Here is a 22,156-nt window from a genome sequence, read left to right on the forward strand (position 1 = left end):
AAAAAAGTATAAATTATATTGATAAAAAAATGTTATTTTCAATAAAAAAATTTTTTGTCTTTATTTGAATCGTTTAATGTTTATATAACGTTAACATTTTATTTCTTCGATTAAAAATTACTGAGCTTACTTTATTAAAAAAAAAAAAAAAATAGAATAAATAATAGACAAATATTAAATTTTCGAAACACCTGTTTATAATATCTAGACTATTTTTATTCATTATCGTTAGGGTTATGTTAATATATTATTGTATTAATATTAAAATATTTTTTCTTTTATACAAATATATGTTATATATTGTAATTTAAAATTAATAATTTTTAGGAATAGAAAGAAATGTTTTAGGTATACTCATCTTAGGACCATCAATCCATATATTTTTATTAATGTTATAGTATTCAACACTATTTAAAATTTCATGATTTTGAGTTTGTCCTCCATAAACTTGGATAATATTTCCAATAATTATACTACTATGCTACAAAAAAAAAATATATATATATAACATACATAGGATTAAAATTGTTTTTTACTTACACAAGCACGAGCAGTTGACATAGAAGAACCGTATCTCCATTTATTATTACGAATATCATATATTTCAATTTTACTTTTAAATGGCTCATTGAAGTCATTGTAACCACCAACTACATAGATATTATTACCAATTCCATGTGCTGTACAATATATTCTGGAATCATTCATATTTTCACCTAATATCCATTTTCCTTCTCTATAATCAAAAAATGATAGTGATGAATTGTTTACACCTCCAATAGTATATAATATATTATTTAATGTACATGAAGCAAATGCTGTGTTGGATGTTATCATTGATACACTATAGTACCATTTTTGTTTTTCAAAATCAAATATTTCTACTGTATCAAGATATTTTTCTGTATTATCACCACCAATTGCATAAACATTATCATTTATTAGTTCACAACCAAAAGAATGCCTTGGAATATATAATTCTGTTTTTAAAAGTTTCCATCTACGTTTATTTAATTCTAAAACTTCTACAGATCCTGTTATATATGATTGATTCTTATTTTCATAAATACCACCAATACCAAAAATTTTATCTTTATAAAATATTGTATTAAATTTTTTTCTTTGTCTTATCATTCCAGGACCATTATAATAATTATTTGATTTTATATCAAAAAATATATTATCTGCCATCTTCTTATTAGTACTTTCACCACCTACTAAAAAAAACATTTTTTTTTTTATTAGAAAAAAAAATAAAAATTAATTCATTAATATTTTAACCTACATAAAAAGACCCTCCCAACATTTGTCATTGCAGTAAGTTTTTTGATCTCTGTTTCTTCAGCTATCCCATCACGTATATTTTTAATAGTTAAGCTTTGTTTAATATTTTTTTCATTTGCAATAGGTATTGTTACACTTTTAGGATATACTATATTAGATTTTATTAAATCATTAATAATATTGATCACTGCTTCACCTATTCCAGGAAGTTTTCCTAAACCTGTCATTTTAAAATTTAAAATTGGAATTTCAATAAAAGTTATTTTAATTTCTCCAAAAAATGGTGGTTTTAAAATTATTGGTTCAAAAATTAATTGAATTTTACCTCTAAATGTAATATTTTCTATACCACCTAATATTTTACCAATTAATACCTCTATTGCTCCATCACCATCATATACTAAATTCATTTCAATTGTCATTTTATCTGAATTTTTTGCATTAACTTCACATTTAGTAGGATATATTTGTAAAGATTTTGTTCCAAGATCAATAAAATCAAACTTAAAATTTCCCACAATACTTGGTAATTCTTTTTGAATTATTGGTTCAATTTTTTGTTTAATTATACTTGCAACATACTCAGTTCCATAAGGCCATAATTCTTTTAATATCTCATTTACTAATGAAATAGTTTTTAATTTTTTATTTTCTGTTAATAATGATTGTAATAATTTTATATCAATTTTATTACATTCCTGATTTCTTAAAACTCTTTCTAACCATGTAAATATGATTAATATTATAACTGTTACTAGAAACATTAATGAAATTTCATTTAATGTTAACCATTTTGGTGTAAATATTCTAAAAATTCCAATAAGTGATAAAAACATTATTGGCCATATTGACCATGGATAATTATTAATCCTTTTTACAATTAAATTAGTAATATTATTTTCACCTATTTTTGAATATTCTTTTTTTGATTCACTATCTTTTTCTAACATTTTTTTCTTTTATTATTATACTTTTTTTTTAATATATAAATAATTGTAACTCTCTTATATTTTAATGATGACCCAGATAAAGTACATAATCATATAAAATATATATATAACAATAAATTTTAAAAAACAATTTTGAATTACTGATTAATTTTTAGTAATAAAAATTGTTTAAAATAACAAATAAATTACTAGAAGTAAAATATTTTAATGATAATTTTTTTTTGTCTACCTTTTTTTATATATATATTAATTTCACTAATAATTAAATTTTTTTTTATATAATTTGATTTGAATATTCAATTTCTTTTCTAATTCTTTTTATCCATTTTGAAGATATATACATACATATATATATATATTTATTATATAAAATTCTTTTTATTAAAAAATCATATCATTTATTATATTTTGAGATTATCTATAATATCCATGAATTTTGTTTTACTATTTATTTCTAACATTATATAATCTATAAAAATTAATATTAAAAAAAATTTTAATATCAACCCCATATTATTTTCTTACAACTATTTATATTCCTCTTAATATAAAATTATTAGATTTAACATTAAAACACAAATATACAACAATGAAATGATAAATCTTTAACACCCACATTATAATAAAAAATGAGTTAACAATTTTTTACTTTTCAAGATGATAATATATGATGATATCGTACGTGAATAATATGAAGCTATTTTATCAATATAATTTTCCTCCATTGAAAAATTGTTCAACATAAATGGTAACAAAATATACGTTTCATAATTTATGTTTCATCTTAGTATCGTTATTAATATAATATCTAGATATTATCTGATAAAATATATTAGTTTTTTTTTATCATTTATCCAAGATTATTTCCCTTTATTTGATGTTCCACTATATTTTACCTTTAATAAACTATATTTTATAATTTATTTAGACAATCTTATATTATTTGTTACGTTATATTAATTAAATATTTAGTATATTTATAGATATATTTTTTTTTCTTTTATTTAGTTTTTTTTTTAACACATAAAAATAATATATGATTAATTATAAGTAATAATAAGAATGATATATTTAATTTAAATCATATTATATATCATCGAAAAGCATGATTAAAATATACTAATATTTTTTTTTTCTCGCATAATGTTGTAATTATTTAATTAATAATAAATAGTGATCATTACTAAATATAGATTAATATTTAAACCATGTCTAATCACTTAACTTTATTTACCTACCTAAGTACCCAGACATTGTTTTTTATAATTTTATTTACAAAGTTTTTTTTTTTTTTCTTTCGTTTCTTTTTCTATGAATATCTCTCGTGATGGTTTGTCACGCAAATTTAATTTTCATAAAATATAATAGTATTTATTAAATTTTTCGTTTTAACTCTTTTTATTTTCCCTCAAAAGTGGGAATTTAGATGATGCTTTAATGTTAAATTTTTTTTTTATAAAATATTATTTGTTAAGATTCTTATATTGAACAAAATAATTTTTATAGACCAACAACATGAAATAGCTATTTCTTTATGTATTATTATTATTTTTATAATAAGATCTTTTACCTGATTTATAAAATGATTTTGATCATTTGTCATATCATCATATGCAGGTCAACTATATTTTTGTTTACATCTTTGGTTACCAATTTTTATGATTTTAATATTATATTTCTTTTATAACAAAAAAAAAAAATACTTACCACTCCCCAATCATTTATTAAAATCATTTCTTATGTGTGCTTTTTTTTTTAATATTATACATAATTTTTATACCATTTTGTGCCATTTTATTATTTTATCAGGGGAACGGTACTACTTTAAACTACCTTGAAGGAAGTATTTTATATTTTTTTTTTACATATTTTATTTTTAAATAATAAAAAAAAAGCGAGGAAAATATTATATGACACAATCTTCTCGTATAACTGACATTTAAAAATTGATAAGATGTGCATGACACAATAAATAGTTATTATAAAATGTTAATGAAGGCGTTCCAGACTTAACCAAGGTTAATATCCAATTTGTTTTAAATGCCATCTTTTATTTTTTTTATATATAAATTGTTAAAAATTAATTTCTTTTTTTTTCTCTTTATTTTCACTTTTCCCTCCATGATATTTTTAAAGATTTATTTTAAATTAGTTAAATATATATATATATGTGTATATATATACATATATATATATATGTCCTTCAATTATCATATAATACAGTCTCTAGATATACAATATAATTTATTGAAAAAAAAAATCTAATTAATCTTATTTGAAGTCAAATTTGGATATAGATTTTTCCTCAATAAATAAATGATATATGAAGATTATAATATTATTTTATTATATATTTTTATTTTACGTTAAATGCAGGTCATGTCATTCAATTAGTCAAATAATGATGCCTACAATAAATAATGTTAAATATTCATCTCTAGGTTTGTTTTAATATTTTTAACTTTATTAATATAAATACTCTTTCGGAAATATTTAATCATTTTATGATTATACTTTACAATGTACTTTGTATATAAGTTTTGTTTTAACCAACTTGTCATGCTTAAAAGGTACATATAATATAGACATACCAATAAATAGAAACATTATACTTTTAATGTTCATATTTCATCAAGGATTGAGATTATATTATTGATGTGATGATAAACTTTTGTTTATCATCCAATTCATTTAAACTTCTAGAGTACGTGGTAATAAGCAAATTTGATTTTTTTTTTACTTAAATCTTTTATGACCTTAATTGTCATTTATAATCACCTTATTTGATGTTCTAATTTTTTTTTAACCATTTTTTTATTTTGACCTCATATTAGAATTTATCAAATTATTGTTATTATTGCAATTTTTTTAATTGTGAAACAATATTTATTATAAAAAAAAAGATAATATACGTTATTACATTTATAAATATATTTTCTTATATCTATAATTATTTTTTTTTTTCGTTGATTATTTTTTAATATAACGTCAACATATAAAGAACAATTTTAGCAAATTAAAAAAAAAAAAAAAAATTTTTTTTCTAATAAGTTGTTTGTTTGTTAATTTTTGAAATTTTAGAACATTTTTATAATCTACTTTTTATGTTGTTGACATATTTAATAGTTGTCTCCCTAGTGATCTTCATAATGATACACATCCAATAGTGCAATCTATTTGCAAAATAAGTACTTTTTTCTTAACCTTATTTATAAATTATTTTAAAAGTATAATTTTTCATATGGAAATGAGGTTAAACAATTTTAAAAGGGCAATTTTTTGACAATTTTTTTTTAAAAGGTCCTGTTGATATATTTTGATAATATAATTAACTTCAGAATATTTTATTTATTATTATTCTTTTTTTTTTAATTATTTTTTTTCTAGAGATCTTTTATTTATTTGTATGACATTGTCAAAAAGGTTATCTTCAAAATTGAATAGAATTAAAGATTATAAGTGTTAATAATTTTATCCTTTATTCTTTATAAAATATTTTCTTCTTAAAATTTTTCATCTGGCACTTGTAATTCTTAGACACCTACTCTTGTTATAGTATGTTTATGTGCTTTCACTGTTAGTACTACATAGAAAATATATATATATATATATATAAATATATTTTATATATATATATATGCTTTTTCTTTTTAAATAATGGAATGTGAATCTTGACACTTACAATGATAGACAACGATGTAGAAGCCGACTGCGCATGCGCAAATGAGCATTTTCTTATAATATATAGCATAACTTTAATTTTATATATTTTTTAATTCTCTTCTTCTTCTTCTCATCTGCCTTCTTCCGTATATTATTCATGCAAACAAAATATATACATATCTTTTTAAATACGTTAGAGTCTCGCTTTTTTCCTTGTTTTTTAGGCAACCATTCAAAAGGTTGATTTCAATTGTACTGCTCCATCAGCTCCTACCAAGCTGGCCTGTTGGCTCGACTTGTCCGGTGCTGCCTCGTACCAGACTCTCTTTATATTCACTTTTTTTTTTTTATAATTTTCTATTATATTCTTTGCACTCTGATATGCCTTCGTTTTCTTTCTTTTTTCACTTACGACCCCCAAGCTGAGACAAGCTGGTTTTTAAGGCTTGATATTAATAATAGTCGTAAAGGAAACAATTTATGTAGATCAACGTTAACTATTTTTTTTTATATTAGCTGATGCCGCGCACCAAAAGGTACCTACAATTCAGAAACTTTACCCTACCTACTATGAGGCAATCATTTAATAGTGGAGATGAATTTGTTGTTTGATTAGATATAAATATTATATATATTATTTTGTTAAATATAAAATCATTTGCTTTTGATATTTAAATTTAATTTTAAAATGGGCGGAAAGGTGTTTTGATTTTTGAGATTTACATCAAACTACTTATAAGATAAGCTTTTTTTTTCATAATCTAATGTATTTTAATGTTTCTTTTTTTTTTAATTTTTTTTTCTAATATTTTTTTTCAAATTAATTAATTAATAATATTTTTTTACATTAATTATCTATTATTACCTTTTCATCTTTTATTTGTTTTTCTTACTAAATATTTTAATCAAGTGCAAGCACTTTAGAATACTTATTATGTGAAATGTTTAACAAATAACAAGTAAAAAACAGTTTACTTATAAAAATTGTTAGACTATATATATATTTTTTTTTTCTTTTTTTTTTTATTTTATACTTATCATTATTATAGTATATATCTTTTCTTTTATAACGGCATTTTTTTTTAACATTTAATTGTTTTTAATTTATTTATGTTTTTTTTTTTTAGAATGGCAATTACTTGTTTTGATATGTCTAATATAAGTAATGAAGTCGGTCATACTTCCATATGGGATCCTCATTTACCAAATGATGTAAAAAATGAACAATTTGATGAGTTAAATAGTCAAGAAAAGGGTAATGATTTTCAAGGTGTACCATCATTTGATAATAATTTATACCAACTTTCTTCTTCATGTTGGGTTCCACAATTTAATAGTGAAAATGGTGGATGTTCCAAAGATAAAATGGCATTTCATGAAACTTTTTCAAATGAATCAGATTTAAATAATTTAAATCAAAATAATTCTATATTTTTAGAACCATTAAATGGTTGGAATTCATGGAATAATATTTACAATTGGATTGATAAGCATGACAATGATATTCCATCAACAACTAATAGTCCAGCTGTTCCAGATCAAGTAAGTTTAATGTCCTATTATTTTAATGTAAAAATTTAAACAATTTTGTTCTTAACAAATGAAATGATCTTGTTCTATTTTTATTGGTTGCCATTAAGTTAAAGACAATGTGTTTAGTATTAGTGAGTAAAAAATTACTAAGACTAATACATTTGATCATAAAGTGCATCTTAAAAAAAAAGATATATTAACAAGATTTATTTAGGGAAAGATGTTTTATTTATTGAAATGTTATACCATATTTCAATGCCAAACACCATTAATTGATAATACCTTTTTTTTTCCTCATTAAGATATTTTATATTTATTATATATATGTATATATATACAAGAGTAAGTAATATAATTTGTCTTCACTTTCAAGATATGTAATCACGGTGGCAAAGGGTGGTTTTTTTTTTTGTTTATATATGTATATATATATATTAGTTAAAACAAATGAAAATTATACCAATTATTTAAAATAAATTTATATATATATATTTTACACAATTTTTCTTTAATTAGATAATAAAAAAATCACATACGTTGCTATTTTCTTAAAACAACCCCTAGTTGTAGGAGAAATGGTGAAAGATGGTACCATCTAGAAAACCTTCCCGTTTACTTCCTTTAATAAATTACTTCTTTCATGTTTTTTCAACTGATAAAAAGAGGATATAACTAAATAGAAAGTAAACATATGTTGTCTTTTGTGTAATCAAAGTCCAATCGGAAAAGTGCAATAACATAATGTATTTTTTTTTGTCAATACTTCATCAACCTTATAAATTCTTTTTATTTTTTTTCACAGCTGACCTTTTTTTTACATTATGGAAAATCCTTGAATTTCTTATCATGATCAACACAAAACACCATCATCAGTTTTTATTATATATTTTAATATTTATTTCCTCTTTTATTCTTTACATATAAAAATGTAAATTATTATTAGGAGTACCTTGAAAAATTAACTAAAAGTATGTGATCGTCAAAACTTTTTTTTTTTTTTTCGAAATATTTCTTTATTTACCAACAGTCATGGTCTTTTAAAATTTTTATTTTTCACAAAAGAAAGGCGAATATTTTTGATTGTTTAGTTGTGTTTCGTGTCAGTTGGTACTTGGGACGCGTTTATATGGGTTGGTTTATGTCTTTTTTTTTTTTCTACGTTCATGCTGCTGGCCGTTTAAATTTTACTAAAAGGGTAATACTTTATAATAAAATAGTATTGAAAAAAATAATAGGGATTTATGATGGGATATTTTGATGAATATTGATATAGGTCACGTTTTAATACCAAAGATTTATTATTTTTGTTTATCATAACTAAGGAACTTGAAAAATAAAATAATGAAAAGTGGATATAGTGAGAGAGAAATAAAAAATTAAAGATAGACTTTTGCTATTGATATATATATATATATATATTCTATAACATAAATGTTTTTTTTTTTTTTAAATAATTTATCAATATATGGATATTGTATGTTTTTTTGTTAGTATGTGTTTAAATTAAATTGCATATGAAAGATGATTAAACAAAAATATTCTTTATTAAAATAATAACACGTGACAAGTATTTTTAAAAATTATTTCTAATTTCTCAGGATTCTTTTTTTTTATATTTCATATTATTTTGGTAATTTATCCCTTTTTATCAAATTAAAAATAAAAAAAAATATTAATTTACACTTTATTGTTTATAAACAATTATTAAATTATTTTTTTTTAATTATAGGGATCCAATTGTAGTGAGGAGCATTCAGATAGTATGCGATCAGATTCTTTTACTACCTCACCACTTCGTCACAGTTCTCCTATAAATTCCACGTGGACTAGAAATTTTGATGACTCAAATGGATCAAATTATTATATTAATAATGCCAAAGGATGTAATAATAAATACTTTTCTAATATTTTAACTAAAATGGGAAATTTACAAGTAAATGAAAATTTTTCTTTATCTAATTGGCAAGATTCTATGAATGATATAAATAATACACAACAACCTATAGATATACCAAGTACTCCAAGTCCAACAACTAATATTTGGCAAAATTATGATCCTTCAAATAATAGAGATGATGGTTATTATTTTCCAAGTAGTTTGTCTGATTTAGCAGATACAAATAAAGAAATGAATAATATTTGGCATATCAATACACCATTTAATAGTTATGCTAAAACTTCAGCTTTAAATCAAATTCAAAATAGACCATTACCACAAAATAATATGGAAAAAGTTAAAGAAATGTATACAAGGAATGAAGAAAAATCTCAAGAATGCCAATTTATACCATCACAAAATAATAATAATAATAACAATAATAATAATGATAATAATAGTAAACATCAACAATGGGGAAATGATAGATGTTGGAATTCAATGTATTCACAATATCAAAATGATAAAAAAGAATCATATGAAATGTTAAAAAATCATCCAAGACAAAATAATACACAAATTTCATCAAAACCAATTCTTCCTAATAATCAAATTGGAGCTACTTATAGTATGTATCAAAATACAAATAGAACAAAATCATCTTCTCCAATTTATTCAGCAAATAAAAAACTTCATCAATCAAATGCTTTTAACAATGTTCCACTTTCAAGAGCTGTACCTAATTCTCATTTAGCATATGTTTGTCCCCCAAATATTACAAGAGATGGTAAATTAAATTGTGATGAAGAGGAATTAGATAGATATCATAAAACTCTCCAGATGCATCAACTTGCATATGATCAAATATATGATGTTGTCTTTCGAAATAATGGACCAGTAATTGAAAATAATATATTACCTGAAAATTATCACTATCCACCAACAGAATACTTTCGTCCAGTTTATCCTATAATAACATCAAAAAATTGTGATAGAGGACAAATGTATCCTACAAATGGTGTATCAAATATTGTTAATTTTTGTCAACAAGTAAATAATTATAAAAGAGAAAATGATACTGTTTATCTAAAAATAGAAGAATGTTCTTCACAATATCGTCAACTTGAAAATGAAAGAAAAAAAACAGAAGCTGAATTAGCAAGGCATAATCTTGGTAAAAAAATTAGTTCATCTAATACTATTCAAATACCAAGACTTCCACCAGCTCCATTAAAAATAGATAGACTTATTGTTGATTATTTTCGTGAACATGCTCGTGTTACAACATTATTATCAAAAATGATACAATTACGTGAAAAACCAATGCCACCAATTGTTCATGAAGTAATGGCTGAATTTTTAGGTGCTATTAAAAATCTTCAAAAAATGAGACTCCAAGAAAGAGAAAATATTCTTTCATATCTTCGTGGTGAAGTTGGTAGTTATAATGAAAGAATAGAATCAATGAATCTTACTAGAGCTTTAGTTGATGTAATAAGAACAACCCAAAAAGCTAGAGCAGCTAATTGGTGTTGTTTGATTTGGACACTTGGTCCTTTAGATAATGAACAAGAAATTCAAATAGAAAAAATTATTCAAGCAAATTTCCAAGTAGATCCACCTGAAATTAAATTTCGACCAGTTTAATTAATAATTATGTTTATAACAATCATATAAACAAAATAATTATTAATTTATATTTAAAAAAATATATAACTAGGCAAAAAGTTTTTGTAGACCAAAAATACTATTATTTTATGTAGAAGCCTTTATCATATCAATCATATCTTCTTTAACATCAATTTATGCTTTTTATTATTTTTAAGCTCCTTCTCAAATTAGACCTTCAATATTATAAGTAGTTTTCACGGGTTGTTTATAATAGGGTTTCCAAAACTGTTTATATATTATTATTACAATTTCATATTTTACTTTTTTTTTGTTAAATTTTTTTTTATTGTTTATTCAGTCGAAATGTACCTGCAATTTATTCCTCAAATCATAGTTATTTGTTCACTTTTATATAAAAATAATTACGTCTTAAAATCATGAATGTATACTCGGTTTTTATTTATTCATTCCATATTTAGTAGTTAATATTATAATATTTATCATTAGATTTAGAAGACCCGTTAGTTAAAAGTACACATATAAACCATACTTTGCTCAAATCATTAAAAGCACAACTTTAAAATATTTAAAATAGAAAGTTTTGTTAGAATAAACAGTAATCCTAATGAAATCTTATCTGCTCCACCCTATAAAAACAATTTCAGTTTTGTGGAAATTTTACATAATTTGTTTATAATCGTATTTTTGTTAGACAAAAAAAAGTTATAATTTTTTTTTTATAATTTGAGAGAGGAGCTCTATTTATTGAGCTTTTTTTAATATTTTTTTTTCCATATCTTTATTGTTTATCTATTTTTTATTCATGTTATCAAGATCTACTGATTATGGTTTTGGCTTTTAAATGTTCATATAAACATTGAAGTTTTATACACTAATTTACAAATTTTATTTTGCATTTTAAAAATATTTGTTCAATTTTTTATAAATAAATTTTGTTGAAATAAATAAATATATATTTTATTACACAAAAAAATTGTGTGGATATAAAAGGTCAATTAAGTAAACAAGTGCAATAACAAAAAATTATAAATATTTATAATATTATATAAAAAAAAGACTATATACTTATTGCACATATAAAAACTAGGAAGAGACAGTTTGTGGGGATAATCTTTCAACAAAAGCAATAGCTTTATAGATAAAACTTGATACAAATCTTGGGCAACTAGATGAAGCGGAAGCTTGTACTAAAGAAGTTTTCATTTGACTAAAGGCTACTCTTGTATATGGATTTCTTCGTGAACTATATCTAAGACAAAGAAATTTGTAATAAACTATAGGAAGAAAAATTGTTCCTTTTCCTATAAATATTAACCCAAAAAGTATTGGGAACATAAAAATTTCTCCTGTTGCTACGATACCAAGAAGATTTTTTGTTTGTTGGTTGACTAATCCATGTGCTTTAATAATAATTCCATTATTTCCGTGACCTGTATTTTGTGCAACTTTGTTAATAAAATTTATTGAATGAAGAAGACCAAATAATGCCACAGGAACAAGTGCCATCGTCATAGGAGCACTCATAGCAAAAAGTAATGAATAGAGAAGATAATGAAATGAATCTTCAAGTACTGCATTAGTTACAAATTCTCGACTAAATTGTAAATTTTCACCTAAACGTTGAGACAATCTAATACCATTTGTAACAGCACCTGCTATCATTGCCTTGTTGTAATAAGTTCCATTATCGCTTGAAGGGAGAAGATAAAGAAAAGAAAAAAATACAGTACCTACACGTAAGATACAAAGAAATGTATTACTAGGATCAGATTTGAGAAATTTCTAAAAAAAAAATTTAATAATAATTTAAAAAGTAATTAAAACTATACAATAACTGATTGCCTTGGTGGTAAAGTTGATCTATCACTGTTAGAAGCATTACCAAATTGAGTATTTTCTGTTTCAGAAGATGTTTCTCCACGAATTTCAACCATTATCTAAAATATTACAATATAAATTGATTTTTTATATTTTAAAAAAAATTACTACGTGGAATTGTTTAACATTAAAAAAAATAAAAATTAAACTAAACATTTTAAATCATTTAATATGTTTGTTATGAGAAAAAAATAATTGTGTAAATTAAATTGTTAGATAAAATGATAAAAACAAATCCCATTTTTCAATGGTAAATATAGTTACAACCTTAAACGACTTATTGAAGTATAAATTATATTGGGGAGATATGTATTAAAAATAGGTCTTATTGAAGCATAGAAAAGATATAAAATAAGATACAATTCATAAAACTGAGTCTATTACTTGTCTACATATAGAAGACTCAATAAGTAGTGTATATTAAATAGCCTATGCAAATGCAATGAACGAATTAAAACTTTAATGAAGAATAAATTTAAAATTATAATTCTCATTTGTAAAATTAAAATATTTACTATTTGGTAATACATGATAATACTTGTTTTGAAATATACATTTTATATAATATTTGTTTACAACTTACAATTTTTTTTTGCAAATTTTTTTTTATTACTAAACAAAAAGTACAAAAATAAATATGATAATTAAAATTTGAATAATTAAAAATATTAACTTGTCATTAATTTATAAAACTAAGAAATTTTAACTATTAAAAAATTATCCATATCAAGTGTATGATGTTTTATTACTTCATTAACATATAAATTTACTAATATATCTAATTTATTATATAAAATTCTATAATAAAATTAAATGAAACCAAAATTTAAAATTATAAATATTTTAACGACACATATTTTTATTTCGTACAATTTTTATACGTACATATAAATGTCATTTCTCCAACTTTTCTTTAAAAGACATTTTAAAAATTGCTATATAAATTTTCTTTCACCTGGTTAAGGAAATGCTTGGGAATTATTCTAAACAATTTTTATTTAAACATGGAAAACATTTCTATCGTTCAACTAATTTTTTCTGTAGTACTGTAAAAGTTACTGAAGAAATATCCAGTAATTCACCTAATTCAATCACAGTTTCTCAAAATATTGACGATGATTTAGTTCAGACTAGAAGATTAAAGTCTATTGGAAGAGCTTTAAATACATATATTACAAGAGCCAAAGAAAATGCTAGATTAATGGCAAAAGAAAAGGATGAATTTGAATTAGGAAGACGACATTTAGCTAATATGATGGGTCTTGATCCTGATACAATGACTCAAACTGACATTGACAGGTAAAAAATTTTTTATTTATAAAAAAAATTATAAAATTAAATTATAGATCTATTGAGTATCTTTTTCCATCTTCTCTACATGATAAAAAAGCTAGACCAGTAATGAAAAGTCCTGAATTATTATTACCAAAGTTTCACAAACTTGATTTTGATGATGAAGGTCGACCTGCAGATTCCCATTTCTTTACTTTAAAACCTAAATTCTATAGATTATTGTCTGATATTGGTGAAAGAACGAAAAAACTTGTAAAATACTTAGGAAAAGAAGAAAAAAATGAAGAAGTTAGTTCAGTCCTTCTTAGTGGAAGTTTGTGGCTTTCACAAAAAAAACTATCTACCCAACTTGGTGAAAAATTATCAGATGAACTGTATGCCAATTGGATAATGGCTTTTGATTATTTAGCTTCTTTACCAAATTCATCTTTAGAAAAAGAATTTATAATGTCTTATCGTGAAAGCATTACTTCAGTTGATAAACCAAATGCAATTTTTGGAGGTCATATTCCTCGTGTTTCCATTGATCCAGTTACAAAAACAAGATATGCTACTGCTAAAACAACGTGTAAAGCAACAAAAGCTATGGCTGTTGTTCGAGATGCTGGTACTGGAAAATATTATATAAACGGTCATCACTTTAGTTGTTTTAGATCTTTACTAGCACGAGAATGTCTTATTAGTCCGTTGATAGTAGCTGATGTCATGGGTAAAGTTGATATTGAAGCAACAACAACGGGTGATGGTGGTTTATCCGCACTACCAAGAAGTGTTAGGCATGCTGTTTCTTTAGGAATAGCTGCTTTATATCCTGAAAAAGTTGAGAAAATGAAAATAAGTGGATTGTTAACAAAAGAACTAAGGAAAAAAGAAAGAAGTAAAGTTAATCAACCTGGAGCACGTGCTAAATGGATTTGGAAAAGGCGTTAATTATATATTTAATTATTTTTTTAGTAAGCATGTTAGTTTTTTGTTATTGAAATTAAACAAAAGAAATAATAAATTTTATTAACTAAAAAAATTAATTTATTTAAAATTAGATAAATTGTGGATTTCAATATCCCAATCTTTTAATCGAAACATTGGTATATAGCATTCATTACATGGTACATTATTGAAATTTCCATCATGTTTATAGAAATCTAATTTGTGAATAGATAATCCTCTTCCCGGATAAGCTACTACACCAGAGTTGAAACTACAAAAAAAATTTATGAATAAATAGAAATAGAAAAACATACAAGATACGTCTATCATGCATAGTAGAACTACCAAAAGTAAAACTTAGATTAATTCCCTTTTCTTTACATTTATTTTGAATAGAAACTAAATTTTCTCGAGCCACTTCACGCTCCTTTTTTATTAATTCAGATCTCGTATATTCTTGGAATTTTTGAGAAAGTTCTTCAAATATTTTTGTTCTTCCTGGATTTATTTTTGTTTTGATTTCCACATATTCTAGAGTATCATATATGCTTTTCATAGCAATAATAAAAAAATAAAGACTTATGGTTTGATCTTTTGTAATTATATAAGGATCTTCGATAAGAATCTGAGTAACATTATTCCCAATCCTATTCTTGGTAAATATTTTTTCAAAAGGAAGATCTTTTTGATTTTTCCTAATTTCAACAACATCAACAAATTCTCGTTGAAATTTTATTGTACCAACTTGTTGAACACCAGATAAATCACTGTCGTTATCATCATCGTTTTTCATTGAATTTTTACTAAGCAATAAAGATATTGTTTTAGAAACATTATTTATAAGATATCTCCCAACCTTACTTCGTACCTTTTTAAAATGTTTTGAATCTATTACTCAAATATATTTTTTAAGAAAAATAATACAACATACCATTTACAAGTCTTTTCAACTCTTTTTCAACACTTTCGGCTAATAATATTGCTGATTCTAAATTTAAATCATCAATAGATTCAAAACGTTCTTTTTCAATTTCAAATGCTTTTATTAATTCTTCCTCCTGATGTTCAATTGAACAAATATTTTTATTATAACTTTTCGATCTTGCATGAGACATAGCTAAAAATTCTAATTCTTTAATTTCTAAAATAACTATATTTAAACAGTTTAACAAAATTTGATTAAAAACTGTTTCAAATGTAAAATATCAAAAAAATAAAGTATTTTTAAAAAATTCTTGCAAAAATTAAATATAAAATTTTATTTTTGAAATTATATGTAGATTTTTGAAATTATTGAATTAAAAAGAACATTTTTACTACATCAAAAAGTAAACCATTCTTTACTATTATGTTTAAATGTTAAAAATTTTTATTAATAAAACTTTCAACAATCAAAGTACAGCGGATTATATATACTGAAAGTTTTTTTGGTTGTAAAATCTCATCATTTTAAATGTTATTTATCAATCAAATAGTATTCTTTAACACTTTTCATTTTAATACATATTGTTCCAAACAATATGTCTTGTAAAGAATGTTTACAATTGAACATCACAGTAGTCTATATAAATTTTCCCAATTTATTAGCAAATTTTAAACAACTTTTTTTATTCTGTTTCAAATTCTGTAATTAATTTCGTTATATATTTATATGATTTTTTTTATTATTTTTCTTAATAGTTTTATATATTTTAAGGGTAATATTAAGACAAAATGTCTAAGATTTCAAAAGACACTCTTAACGAAGCTATAAACAACGTTCTTAAGGCTGCACAAGACAAGAAACGTAAGTTCCGTGAGTCAGTCGAACTTCAAATTGGTCTTAAGAATTATGATCCACAAAAGGACAAACGTTTCAGTGGTACTATTAGGTAAGTTTATATTAGCCTACTCTCTGAATCAATCGTAAATTTCCAAAATTATATGAGAGATAGGTAGCCAAGAAAATTAAGTTTTTTCTTGACGGGTTCTAACCCAGTACCTTAAAAAATGGGTAGGAGTTATCGATCATATAATCTGCTCCAAAGTTTTTAATTTTAAAATAATAAGATTTTTACGTAGATTTGAGGACGGCTTTTTAATAGCCGCTAACAAAATATTTTTAGACTTAAGCACATCCCACGCCCAGGAATGAAAGTATGTGTTTTGGGAGATCAAAAACATCTTGATGAAGCTCAAGCAAATGGATTCCCATGTATGTCTGCTGATGACCTTAAAAAGCTCAACAAGGACAAGAAACTTATTAAGAAACTTGCCAAAAAATACGATGCTTTTATTGCTTCTGACACTTTGATTAAGCAAATTCCACGTATTCTTGGACCAGGACTTAACAAAGCCGGAAAATTCCCTTCTGTTGTTACCCACAATGAAACTCTTGAATCAAAGATTAATGAAATTAAGGGTACTATCAAATTCCAAATGAAGAAGGTACTTTGCCTTTCTACTGCTATTGGACACGTTGAGATGCAACAAGAAGAATTGACTTCTAATCTTTCTCTTGCTATCAATTTCTTAGTCTCTCTTTTAAAGAAGAACTGGCAAAATGTACGTTCCCTTCACATTAAGTCTACTATGGGACCAGTTCAACGTATCTATTAAACATTCAATGGTCTTGTTGTTTCATTTTGTTATCATTAAATAAATTGTTATGATTAAATAATGTTTTAATTATTTTTATTGATAGTTGTTATCAGAATGTTTCTAAAACTGATATCAAATTTAAAATTATTATTTATACCTTTAAAAATTGATTATTCATACATATAGGTTGTTGGATTTAATTATTAACAGAGTATTAGTAACTTTGTCCACAATTTTTCCGTGCAAGATTACTTATAGCAGTCGTGCATTTTTAATGTGTTTTAATTAATTTATTATCAAAATTTTGTATTTATTTTTTATATATAGTGTAATATCTTATTACTTTTAGAATATGGGAGATATCGTCGGTATTATTTATGGAGCAATTGTTGCCACAGGAGGTATTATTGGTTACTTAAAAGCATCTTCTATTCCTTCATTAGTTATGGGAGTTGGATCAGGAGCTATCGTAGTTGCTGGGGCTTACTACAACAATAATCATATTGTTTGTGGTGTTTCTGCTCTTTTAACAATTTTTATGGGACGTCGTTTTTATAATAGTGGAAAAGTATTTCCTGCTGGAGTCGTTGCCGTATTATCACTTCTTATATTTATTCGTTGCATCACTATCTATTACAAAACTCGTCCCCGTTTTGAGTGATTATATTGTTAAATACTTATATATATAACCTCGATTATATTCGCTTTTTTTATTGATAATTGTAATTTTTTTTCTAAATTTATGAAACAATAAAATTTCAGGCGTTATGCGAACTGCTTCCTCTCAATCTCGCAAATTTCTACCATCTTCTTTACCTGCCATTTATTATGATGAAAGTATTGAAAGTTTTGAAGCATGGCTTGTGGAAGCATTGACTGATGAGTTGTACAAAACTAAAAATTACTGGAGACCTACCATATCTAATAACTTATTAATTATTATATTAAATGGTGCAAAAATTGAATATGAGTTAAAGAGATTTCAAAAATCTGATGATCATGATTTTGTTAAACGAGTAAAACAAGAATATGCTTCACAAATATCTCCACAATGTTATAGTCTAGGTGAAGGAAAAATTGATTCAAACTCTGGTAACATAGAATATGAAGTAAAATATTTGCAATCAGGACACGATAAAATTTCTAATCTTCGTACTGGTCTTGATATTCGTTCGGCTATTATTTATCTAGCAATCCATATATTAGAAGGACCATGGGTTAAAAATGATCACAAAACTTTTGAAATAAATCCAAGATTGGTAAATTGTATAAAACAAAAATCAAAACCAAAAATACAAAGATTCCGAGATAGAGAAGTAAAATATCTTTCTCCACAAGAAATACTAACCAAACGTCTTCAAATTTATGAATTATGTACTCATTTAAGTATTGCTGCAAGTTTTCTGTATCTAGAAAAAAATTCTGGTACTTGTTCTAGAGAAGAATATATTGTAAAAGGATTGTTAGGTAAATATGATCATACAATACCACGACCACCAAGTGATTTAGCAAATCCATTTAGTAGAAAGAAACAAGCAGAAGTAATATCAAAAAAGAATGATACATTGGATGAAGCAGTTATTAAAGATCATTTTTAGAGTAACTGTCATAGTAGAGTCATGCAAATTTAAATTTAATAAAGTTTTTCAAGTGTATGGTAATATGATAGTTTAAAAAGTATAATTTCACGCAGGGCAATACTTTTATGTTATTTATGAAATTGTGTTGTTAACTACGATTCTGTATGAAAAATATATTTATATAGAAAAACATTATATTTTAATTTAAGATTTTATAAAGTTTTTTTATTTTATTTGTTTTCACTTTTTATATTTTTTACTTTTTACAATTGGAATATAATTTAATTTTCTTCTCTTTATAGAGTTTTCATATTTTTTAAAGGAAAAAGAAAATTTCAACAGAAATGATATAACAAATTTATTAACAAAGAAAAATCAAAATATTAATAAAAAAATGTTTTATAAATAACAAGGCACTTTAAAAAAGTGTTTTAAAAAAATTTGAAAATGATTTTATTCATTATTTAAAAATATTATTATTTTATTTATGATCAATTTTGATTTTATAGTTTTTAATTTTTTTGTAAAAAATTTTTAAAAATACAAATAATTTTACAAAAGCTGAAAATTATAAAAATTTCTAACTTTATACTAAAGTAACAAAAAAATAACAACTTTTTTTGGAATTTGAATATGACACTATAGTCATTCGATAGCCCTTGAAATGAGATGAATTTTGAATATAATCAACAATATTCGAAAATTGAAACTTTATGTGTTATAAACAGTAAACGTTGAGGGCGAAATTGGGGAATATTTTTTTGCAAATCTCGACTTCCATGAATCAATGAAAAATTTTAAAAATAAACAGATGATTCTAAATCAGTTTTTTTCGAAAAGTTCATTGCAACTATTCTTATCTTTATAGGATAATTACAAATTAAGATATGATAAGAAATATACTTTAAAAAAAGTTTTAACAATTTAGTGATAACTCAAGTCAATGAAGTCACAGAACCATGAAACTTGATGCGCTGGGCTTCTTTTTTGATTTAAGACGTACCCTACGTTGAAAAGTTTTTTAAATATTCAACTGTTCTTGGGATATGAAACTTGGTACTTTTTCGCGCGTAATCCATTGTCACCATTTTTTTATATCTCGAAAATGGTTAAAGGTATAAAAAAATTTTGAACGTAGACCCTATATGAAAACTCATTAGAACACGATTGCAGAAATCAGATTTCATTTATCTTGATTTTGAAGCGAGATATGACCAAAGGCGAAAATTTTTCAAAAATATTTATTGTTCCCGACTTTTCAGTATCTTAGCAAATATTCATCCTATGAATATGGGATTAGTTTCATTCGATTTCTATTCAAAAGTAGGTCTAGAATATTAATTTTCAGAGCTATAACGTTATTATTTTCAGAAATATAAAAAATGGCTGAAAATTTTCTAGATTTCTGACTTTACCTCTAAAAATGTGAACAAAAAAAAGCAACTTTTTTTGGAATTTGAATATGCCACTATATTCATTCGATAGCCCTTGAAAGGGGATAAATTTTTAATATAATCAACAATATTTGAAAATTGAAACTTTAGGAGTTATAGGGATTCAAAGTTGAGGGCGAAATTGGGGAATATTTTTATGTAAATTTCGACTTCTATGATCCGATGAGATATTTTAAAAATAAACATATGATTCTAAATCAGTTTTTTACGAGAAGTTCATTGCAGCTATTGTTATCTTTATAGTACAATTATAAATTGAGATATGATAAGAAAAAAGTTTTTAAAAAAGTTTTAAGAATTCTGTAATAACTCAAGTTTGTGAGGTCACAGAACTATGAAACTTGATGCGCTGTGCTTCTTTCATAATTTAAGGCATACTCTACGTTGAAAAGATTTTAAAATTTTCAACGGTTCTTGAAATACAATGCTTGGTACTTTTTCGCGCGTAATCCATTGTCACCATTTTTTTATATCTCAAAAGTGGTTAAAGGTATAAAAATATTTTGAAGGTAGACCCCATATGAAAACTCATTTGAAGTCGATTGCAGAAATCTGATTGTATTTATCTTAATTTTGAAGCGAGATACGAACAAAGGCGGAAATTTTTCTAAAATATTCATTGTTCCCGACTTTTCAGTATCTCAGGAAATACTTATGCTATGAAGATGGGACTAGTTTCATTCGATTTCTATTCAAAAGAAGATCTAGAATATTAATTTTCATAGCTATAACGTTATTATTTTCAGTGATATAAAAAATGGCTGAAAATTTTCTAGATTTCTGACTTTACCTCTAAAAATGTGAACAAAAAAAAGCAACTTTTTTTGGAATTTGAATATGCCACTATATTCATTCGATAGCCCTTGAAAGGGGATGAATTTTGAATATAATCAACAATATTCAAAAATTGAAACTTCAGGAGTTATAAGGATTCAAAGTTGAGGAGCGAAACTGGGGAATATTTTTTTGTAAATGACGATTTCTATGATAATGTTATAAATTCTAAAAATAAATACTTTTTTCTAGATCAGTTTTTTACAAGAAATTCATTCAGCCTATTCACATCTTCATAGGACTTCTAGAAATGAAGATATGATAAGAAGTGTGCTTGAAAAAAATTTTTAAGAATCTAGCGATAACTAATGTTAATGAGGTCATAGAACCATAAAACCAGATGCGCTGGTCTTCTTACATAATTTAAGATATACCTTACGTTGAAAATATTTTTAAATTTTCAACGGTTTCTAAAATATTGTGCTTGGTACTTTTTCGCGCGCAATCCATTGTCACCATTTTTTTTATATCGAAAGTGGTTAGAGATATAAAAAAATTTTGAAGGTAGACCCCACATGAAAACTTATTTAAGGTCGATTGCCGAAATCTGCTTATATTTATCTTTATTTTGAAGCAAGATATGAACAAAGGCGGAAATTTTTCTAAAATATTCATTGTTCCCGACTTTTCAGTATCTCATTAAATACTTATCCTATGAAGATGGGACTAGTT

The 22,156-nt window shown here is 24.0% G+C and overlaps 8 protein-coding genes across 8 annotated transcripts; 5 read left to right on the top strand and 3 right to left on the bottom strand.

The window, feature by feature from the left end:
- Nucleotides 1–313: 313 nt before the first annotated feature.
- SRAE_2000086400 (Kelch repeat type 1 and Galactose oxidase, beta-propeller domain-containing protein) lies at nucleotides 314–2,234 on the bottom strand (the record flags this gene model as incomplete). The annotated part of the gene is made up of 3 exons (XM_024651747.1): nucleotides 314–481; nucleotides 541–1,217; nucleotides 1,286–2,234. The coding sequence occupies 3 exons, from the start codon at nucleotides 2,232–2,234 to the stop codon at nucleotides 314–316; spliced, it is 1,794 nt and encodes a 597-aa protein (XP_024505394.1).
- Nucleotides 2,235–4,894: 2,660 nt separating this feature from the next.
- Nucleotides 4,895–10,953, top strand: SRAE_2000086500 (Protein of unknown function DUF4582 family-containing protein; the record flags this gene model as incomplete). The annotated part of the gene is made up of 3 exons (XM_024651748.1): nucleotides 4,895–4,938; nucleotides 7,025–7,439; nucleotides 9,160–10,953. 3 exons carry the CDS (start codon nucleotides 4,895–4,897, stop codon nucleotides 10,951–10,953), a joined length of 2,253 nt encoding a protein of 750 aa, XP_024505395.1.
- A 1,068-nt stretch (nucleotides 10,954–12,021) lies between these two features.
- On the bottom strand, nucleotides 12,022–12,600 carry SRAE_2000086600 (Transmembrane protein 33; the record flags this gene model as incomplete). Its single annotated transcript, XM_024651749.1, has 1 exon — nucleotides 12,022–12,600. The coding sequence occupies one exon, from the start codon at nucleotides 12,598–12,600 to the stop codon at nucleotides 12,022–12,024; it is 579 nt and encodes a 192-aa protein (XP_024505396.1).
- A 1,183-nt stretch (nucleotides 12,601–13,783) lies between these two features.
- SRAE_2000086700 (28S ribosomal protein S9, mitochondrial) lies at nucleotides 13,784–15,039 on the top strand (the record flags this gene model as incomplete). Its single annotated transcript, XM_024651750.1, has 2 exons — nucleotides 13,784–14,115; nucleotides 14,163–15,039. 2 exons carry the CDS (start codon nucleotides 13,784–13,786, stop codon nucleotides 15,037–15,039), a joined length of 1,209 nt encoding a protein of 402 aa, XP_024505397.1.
- Nucleotides 15,040–15,135: 96 nt separating this feature from the next.
- SRAE_2000086800 (Hypothetical protein) lies at nucleotides 15,136–16,151 on the bottom strand (the record flags this gene model as incomplete). Its single annotated transcript, XM_024651752.1, has 3 exons — nucleotides 15,136–15,307; nucleotides 15,351–15,924; nucleotides 15,968–16,151. The coding sequence occupies 3 exons, from the start codon at nucleotides 16,149–16,151 to the stop codon at nucleotides 15,136–15,138; spliced, it is 930 nt and encodes a 309-aa protein (XP_024505398.1).
- A 598-nt stretch (nucleotides 16,152–16,749) lies between these two features.
- Nucleotides 16,750–17,634, top strand: SRAE_2000086900 (60S ribosomal protein L10a; the record flags this gene model as incomplete). Its single annotated transcript, XM_024651753.1, has 2 exons — nucleotides 16,750–16,907; nucleotides 17,142–17,634. 2 exons carry the CDS (start codon nucleotides 16,750–16,752, stop codon nucleotides 17,632–17,634), a joined length of 651 nt encoding a protein of 216 aa, XP_024505399.1.
- A 334-nt stretch (nucleotides 17,635–17,968) lies between these two features.
- On the top strand, nucleotides 17,969–18,277 carry SRAE_2000087000 (UPF0136 membrane protein CG5532; the record flags this gene model as incomplete). Its single annotated transcript, XM_024651754.1, has 1 exon — nucleotides 17,969–18,277. One exon carries the CDS (start codon nucleotides 17,969–17,971, stop codon nucleotides 18,275–18,277), a length of 309 nt encoding a protein of 102 aa, XP_024505400.1.
- Nucleotides 18,278–18,383: 106 nt separating this feature from the next.
- On the top strand, nucleotides 18,384–19,214 carry SRAE_2000087100 (Hypothetical protein; the record flags this gene model as incomplete). Its single annotated transcript, XM_024651755.1, has 1 exon — nucleotides 18,384–19,214. One exon carries the CDS (start codon nucleotides 18,384–18,386, stop codon nucleotides 19,212–19,214), a length of 831 nt encoding a protein of 276 aa, XP_024505401.1.
- Nucleotides 19,215–22,156: the final 2,942 nt, after the last annotated feature.

Source organism: Strongyloides ratti (genome assembly GCF_001040885.1).
Source record: "Strongyloides ratti genome assembly S_ratti_ED321, chromosome : 2".
Taxonomy (NCBI): domain Eukaryota; kingdom Metazoa; phylum Nematoda; class Chromadorea; order Rhabditida; family Strongyloididae; genus Strongyloides; species Strongyloides ratti.